Consider the following 7,728-nt stretch of genomic DNA (forward strand, 5'->3'; position numbering starts at 1 on the left):
TTTGAATCATAGGTTGATCAAAATGAAGCTTAGGCCTTCTCTCTCTCTCTCTCTCTCTCTAAACCTCTTGTTGAAGTCATGCTATAATAAGTCTTTTATATGTTGTCATGTAGGGAGTGAAAAACAAGGCAGCAATTGACTTAATGAACATAATTAGATTTTGGTTTCACAATTTTCAATGCATCGAGCCACTATCAAATTCAACATCCCTCAAAAATCATCTTTCAACTGATTGAATGGATGTCTAAATTACGAATTGCTCATAAAAAACAGTCTTCTTTTGAGCTGCATCTTAGGCCTATGAAACTTGGACTTGACATACATTACAAAATCAAAATATCCAAGGGTTTCAGGTCATTAGATTAAATAAGCTATGAATAAGTGAGAATAAACAGCAAACACAGTCTTGTCATATGATTATGACGACGATATTTACCTAAAAAATTGAAAGAACATTGTTCCTACAGTACTATCCACCACAGACTGCATGTTTGCCTTTTGGCTTTCCTAAAAGTTCTTATGCTTGGAGCACAGGAAATTGTTTGTAGGTTACATCATTCTCTAATATATTTCAATTATTACTTATTAGCATATGAGGTTTGCTTTGTAGTTATATATATATATATATATATATATATATATATATATATATATATATATATATATATATATTCAGAGGTTAGGGGAAATCCACTGAAGTAGGCTATATTCTCTAACACTTATATTTTACTTTTGGATATTTTACTTTAGGATCACCTGGTACAAAAGGAAAGAAAGGAGGAAAAAAGAATAAGAATTATATTTGTTCTTATAAACGGAGTAAAATGTTAATTGTTCCCATAAATCCTTATAGAAGCAATTTAGATGCAGCAATCTTTACCTTTTAGCGAGCTTCAAACATAGTTATTGTTACGTCATTTATAGAATAAAACCCATTTTCAGTGATTGATCCCAAATCATTTGTTGGTCTTCTGAAAACGAAAGCAGGTTGCTTCGGAGAAGGAATAGTTGTTTCACAACTTAGCATGAGAAGAATAGCCAACATGGTTGGTCGTTCTGTTGCATCTTCTTGCACACATAAGAGCCCAATTTGAATGCATCTCAAAACTTCATGAGAAACAAATGACTCAGTAATTGATGAATCAACTATATCTAAGGCTCTATCTTCTCTCCATAGTTCCCATACCTGTATGGTTTATAGCATTATCAAAAAGGGGTGGTATTATAAATGCAAATGGAAAAGACAATTGTTTTTTTGTTACTTACATGCCCTATCAGAGTTAAGGAAGGGTGTGTTTGATAAGAACTGTTATTCTTCTTGCCACTAATGATCTCCAATAATATGACACCAAAACTAAAAACATCTGATTTTGTTGAAAATTTTCCAAATACTGCATACTCTGGTGACATATAACCACTGCATGTGAATAGTATTAAAAAAAGAGTTAATCTTTGCATAGGCCTTCATTTTCGATCTGTGGAAAGTGTGCAAGGCTTTGTGTGCACATAAGTACTTACTATGTTCCAATAACTCTAGTTGTCTTGTCTTGAATTTGGTCCCCTTTGAATATACGAGCTATCCCAAAATCTGAAATTTTTGGATTCATCTCACCATCTAGAAGAACATTGCTAGTTTTAAGATCCCTATGTATAATTCTTAATCTTGAGTCTTGATGAAGATACAAAATCCCACGAGTAATCCCAATAATGATTTCATAGCGTTTCCCCCAATTAAGTAATGAACTTCTTGTATGGTCTACAATAAAATTCAACTCCAAAATACTCAAAATGTGATTAAATAGTGTAAAAATATTTGGTTTTATGTAGTCCAAAAATATTCTCTGAATATATATAATAGAAGAAAATAAAATAGATGAATGCAATAGATTAATAGAAAGAAGACGTACCAAAAATGAAGAAATCCAAGCTTTTGTTGGGCATGTACTCATAAATCAACATCTTTTCTTCCCCCTGAATGCAACAACCAAAAAGCTTGACAAGATTCCTATGTTGAAGTTTTGCAATTAACATAACTTCATTTTTGAATTCCTCTATTCCTTGTCCTGAAATGTTGGATAGCCTTTTCACAGCTACCTGTTGTCCATTAGATAATTGACCCTGAATCCATGATCCAAAATTAAGCTTAGTTGTAACAATTAGTTCAAAGCAATTGAGTTCAATGCCACAATCTGATTCTTCAATAACTTATGTCCTAGATTATGTAAATCATTTTCTTGCATTCACACGCACACAATAATGGAAATTGAAAAAGAATGGAAAATATGCAAGATATCAACATTCAACGATGCCATTATGAATTGTAACTTTACCTTAAAAACAGAACCAAAGCCACCTTCTCCTAGTTTGTTGATTGGAGAGAAATTGTCAGTGGCAGCAACTATGCAGCTTAGATCAAAGATCAATAAATCTGGATGTCTACTATTCTCCTCTAGTTCATTTCCCTCCAAATAGTCCATGGCACCGGTAAAATATAATGATTGATTGTGCAATTTTCCCTTCACTGTCCTAAAACATATTGATAGATTGATAGAGATTGCTGACAATAATTTTGCAATTGAGCATTTATATAGCTCAAGTCGTCTACCAAAATGACTCTTGATATATATATATATACACATATTTTCCTGTGTGTTTGTGCGAACAATACAATGGAAGTGATTTTGTTACCTTTTGTTTTCCTCTTCTTCTTCATTAGGCATATATAGCCTATCAAGCATACCAGAAACAATGTCACCATAAGGGAAATTATTGTAATAGCCCGCTGCCTCTTGTGGCCAAGAAAACCATTGGACTTCCTTGTGTAAGTAGCTGGAGGACAAAAAAAAAAAAAAAATCAGTCCACGATTTGTACGGTAAAATAGGCAGAAATGAAAATCTACGAAAAATACAAGCAAGTGGAGAAGGCCACCTAACTCAGTTGCATCTACACGTACATTTAGCTCCCACCTTTCATATGAACTATCTGAAATGTCATTCAATTCCCCATACCATGCCAAGCAACTGGTCCCCTTCCCATCAATATTTATGCTGACAAAAGCTGTGCAAGAGCAATTTCTCAGGCATGCCTGCTCGCACTCTGAGCTACTCATACTCTTGTCCATCCAAACTGCATTAAATGAATCAGGACCCTTCAAAAGCTCCACCTTCACAAACCCTTCTCCATTCCCACACATTGACAACCCCAACTGCTTCCTCACACACCCCTCAGAACCATCTCTGTGATACCAATTCTTCGGAGACTTGGGTTCATACCCTGGCAAACAAGTACACTCAAACCTATTAAAACTGGTAGACTCGGGACCACATTTACCGTAGGCACCACAGTGTCTATAGTTGTCACACCGGTATTTCGGTGCTGACCAGAATTCCTTCCATTGAAGGTCACCATCATTCCACATAAGTTTCTGGAGTAATCCAGAGTTGCCAACCACTACTCTAGAAATGATGGAGGGGTCATCAATAGAGTAGGCGTATGATACCTCATCTTCGTTGTTAACATAAACGTAATTAAAACCCGATGAGACAGTTGCTGCTGATGATGATGTTGCCCACGGCCATGGAGCTGACCGCCAATATAAAGTCGAACCCTTACACAAGACGACTTGTGGAGAGCCGGTAGGATTCATCTTAAAGAAGTAGTCCCCAGTTCCGGGGTCATCTTGCGACTTCCAAGATGTCAAGAACCTGTCTAGCCCAGTTATCCGATTCAACCCAAACCTCATGCCTGGAAGCAAAGTGTCTGTAGGATGATCAAAGCTTTGCCATATCAACTTATTGTTATTGCCTTGGACCAATACCAGATTTCCTGAATCTTGAAGCTGTGCAACAGAGGAGGTTGTCCCCTGGAGAGACACATTTGTAGACCAAAGAAGACGGTTAGAACTGTCATGGAGGACAAGGTTTCCATAGGGGTTGATGGAGAGAACACCGGAGGAATCAATAATAGGATCATTCCTGTTTGCCACCCACACAATAGTTTGTTTTGCCACTTTGACAAACCAAATACCAAGATACCGGTAGCTAGAATTGCCGGGACTGAAGAAGCCTAAGGCGAAATTATTTTTGTTGGAAATCAAAGACTGGCCATCCTTGATGGATTGGTCTGGTGTTAAGGTGTCAACGGAAGTGCAAAATGGGAAGAAAAGCATGATCAGAATCAATGGCATGACCATGGTTTCAGCATCCATGTTTGTGTGCAGTGGTCTTCCACTTAAAATAACTTCTTTTTTTTTTTTTTGTAGGGGGTGGTGGGTGGGCATGAAGTCTTCCTACAAGAAAGAAGAGAGAAAATTCTGAAGTCTTCTATTTCTGATACCTATCGCTGACTAATTGTTTCTTTTAGGACTACACGCCTCGACTTTTACCTCTCTTTTTTCAAACAAAGAAGCAGCCTATCAAAAAGGATTTTGCTTCAAACTCAAAAAGAAGCAGCCAAGCATCACAAGTGAAGCAGAATTGCGTCTAGGGACCGGAGGCATTCAAGCTTCAATTTTATAAAACACATGGATTTTGTAATTTCCCTTATTGACCAGTCAAACTCAACAGTGTAACATAATTGACTACATGAGTTGAACTTATAATCACACATTCAGTACCTAAAATCCTGACTTTCATGTGAAATCGTTACTTTTCAAATAACGGCGAATCCTACCTTCTTCTTCTTCTGGGTTTCGGACCCTTCTTGTTTTTTTTTCTTCTACTTCTCTTCTTCTTCTTCCGGTGGGTTTTCGGGCCAACGCGCGCCGATCTGGGCCGAACCGGGCCGATTCGCCGCTGTCGCCGTCTTCACAACGCGCGCCGATCCGCACCGAAACATGTGAGCCTGAGCTATCTTCTTTTTCTTTTTTCTTTTTTTTCTTTTTTTTTTTTAAATAATGGGAAGTTATATCTTTTTTAATACCTGTCCCATATGTCTTTTATATTGTTTGTGCACTGACCAAATAAGTGAGCCACTAAACCACATTTTTTATTATTATTTATTTATTTATTTATGAGAAGTTATATCTATTTTAATATTTCTGTCAATAATTCAAGTGTCAAAAACTTGTTTATACTTATTACTAACTATCTATCTATTTATTAGTATTGTTATTATTATATTATGAGTTTTCTATTATTATTATTATATAAAAAAGCATGCTTAGCAATATATAAAATATATATATATAAATATTTTTAATAATTTTTTAATCAATGCACCCGCATCCTATTTTTAAAAAAATTGTCGAATTCCGCACCCGCACCCGCACCCGTATCCGCACCTAAATGTAGCAACGCACCCATGCTTCATATTGGATCCAATGTCATCCAGATGCTTTAAGGTCTTCACAACTTTTTAACTTTTTTAATGTTTTAACCTATGGAAGTGACATTCTTATGAAAATTGAGTCATGGGTAGTTGAAAGATATGTTAGATTCTTTGTATCTTTACTCTTGTTTGTTAGTGTTACTTATCATGTTTATCCTTGAGTGTTTCAATTAGTGGCAAGAATTTAATGTTTATATTATTTTACTGAAATGTAGATATACCAAACCTCAGTTCGAATGATAGGCATCAGAATTGCAAGCTCAGCTGGAAGAATTGGTGGAATTTTATGTCCTCTTGTGGCAGTGGGTTTTTGTACATATGATTTTCATCAAACAGCATCCATTGTTCTTTTTGAGATTTTAATCTTTTCTTGTATTTTTGTAGTGCCATTCCCTTTTGAAACCAAGGGCTGTGAATTGAGTGATACTGTATCTAGTCCAAAACATATTGCTGAATCGGCATGAATTAACCATAGAAAATTCACGCTCAGCCCCTCTGTTATACAATGGCATTTAACTTTAGCCATCTGTTGTTTACTTTACGATCTAAAAAGTTTTGCAGCTTTATTAGACACATTTATGCATCTGTTTTTTGCTCAAAACACATGAACTAAAGTAAGACTTGCGTGTGTCTGCTCACTTAATCACGTCACATATGATGATCCACACACTAGACATGAATATTGTTGGTGATTTTCATAGGAATGAATGTATAAGTCATAAAATCTCATATATATATATATGTGTGTGTGTATTTTTTAATTACTTGACAGTTAGGGGGGATTCGAACATGATTCTCTTAAAGAAGAGTGGCAATGTCATTGAGCTACAAGACTTGGCTATAAGAGCTTGAGTATGTTTATTGATAGATATAGATTTTTTGTAGAAGGTGCCAATATTTATACACTCACAGGGCTGTAACAAATACCTTAGATAATCCTCCTTCCTTTACCTAATGAGTGGAGAGAGGGATCTAACTGATGCATAGCATGTCCATTGAAAACACCCCACCCACCAACGAAAAAAAAAGGATACATGGGTTCAATTGCTAAAATTCTAAAATGTAAAGGTCTTTTTTTACCAAAAAATGATAGTCTGTGCATTGCTTTTAAGGAGGTACATAGGTTCTTGATACACTTTGTGATGCTGCAATGTTCTGGATCTTATGGGTTAGAGTTGGTTTTGTGTGTAGGCAGGGTTTAATTTGGTTGTCTAGAAATTGGCCAATGATGCTTTCTTTAAGAAAACTTGTTGCAAGTGAGATGTAAAGACATTTTCCTTTGCACATAATCGTTGGCTTTGATATAGCTTTTGAAATTCAGAGAAGACACTAGAAATGAAATTGCTCCTCTTTTGTATTTTATTTCTACAATGGTAAATAGTTTTTAACTTTGCAAAATTATTAAAGTGAATAGGTTTGTTGCTAAAAGAAGCTCCTGACCGCACTCCTATGACTCGGTGATAAAATACAAAGAAAATTCATAACCAACATTTTATCAAGTTTTTGTATTATGTGTGATATTTACTTATATATAGAAAGGTTATTTTCAACCAAAAAAAAAAATTTACAGAACGGTTAAACTTTAAAAACCTTATTTACTCTTTAAGTTATGTTAACATTCAAGCATGCCCTCCCAAATATGCTTGGTTGAACTATTCAGCAAAATATATATATATATATATATCCAAAGAATGTCCTACTGATGCTAAAACTCAAAAAAGCATTATTTGCATTAGGCTTTTGACCAAGTCTTTGCTTTGGTCCAAATTTGTCTGTAGCATGTTCTCCTTTTATCCCAATATTCTCCAACACAATCATTGTCATCCTAACACTTATTGTCCGGCACAACTAATATATATTACTATTGACCTTTGGCTTTTGAAACATACTTTTCAAAAGAATTTTATTGATACTATTTAATCTCACTTTTCTAATAAATATTCTTTTATATATATATATATATATATATATATATATGCTTGGTTGAACGACGCTCCTTTTCTTGTTCCATTATTAAAGACACGAAAGCAAAACCAAAAACAAAGGTGATGGGCTTCGGCCGAACCACATAGCCCAACAGAGAGAATGTCGGCGCCACTAACATATATTAGCATTATTGTGTGCGAGTTTTCTTTTGGGCCCTCCTATTCTTCTATAGGAAAGGATAAGGGACAGTATTGGCATAGCGCCTTACATAATACACACCATTGGCATCATTAGATACAAAATATTAGGTGATGTGGATTTCAAAATGTCATTTTTGCCCATTATTTCTCTCTTAAACTTTCACGTAAGCATCACATCTTTCTTTCAAATTGTTTTTTCTTAAATGGTCAGTACCAACTCAAACACCGTCATACTTCATCATACTCACCATTTCAAGCAACTATTTTTTTTTT

General features: G+C 35.2%; 1 protein-coding gene across 3 annotated transcripts; it reads right to left on the minus strand.

Moving 5' to 3' along the window:
- Nucleotides 1-667: 667 nt before the first annotated feature.
- Nucleotides 668-4,830, minus strand: LOC142633911 (G-type lectin S-receptor-like serine/threonine-protein kinase RKS1). 3 transcript variants are annotated; one of them, XM_075808171.1, is made up of 8 exons: nt 2,930-4,830; nt 2,689-2,829; nt 2,331-2,521; nt 1,908-2,118; nt 1,519-1,756; nt 1,267-1,417; nt 881-1,186; nt 668-756 (listed from the first exon to the last, which is right to left on the minus strand). In XM_075808171.1, the coding sequence occupies exons 1-7, from the start codon at nt 4,278-4,280 to the stop codon at nt 884-886; spliced, it is 2,586 nt and encodes an 861-aa protein (XP_075664286.1). In that variant the 5' UTR covers nt 4,281-4,830; the 3' UTR covers nt 668-756; nt 881-883. The 3 variants fall into 3 exon arrangements, with proteins under 3 accessions (XP_075664286.1, XP_075664287.1, XP_075664285.1); XM_075808172.1 differs by lacking the exon at nt 668-756 and having other exon boundaries at nt 784-1,186; nt 2,331-2,526; nt 2,935-4,830; XM_075808170.1 differs by lacking the exon at nt 668-756 and having other exon boundaries at nt 784-1,186.
- Between the last annotated feature and the right edge of the window lie 2,898 nt (nt 4,831-7,728).

This window comes from Castanea sativa, chromosome 5, assembly GCF_040712315.1.
Source record: "Castanea sativa cultivar Marrone di Chiusa Pesio chromosome 5, ASM4071231v1".
In the NCBI taxonomy this organism is placed as follows: Eukaryota; Viridiplantae; Streptophyta; class Magnoliopsida; order Fagales; family Fagaceae; genus Castanea; species Castanea sativa.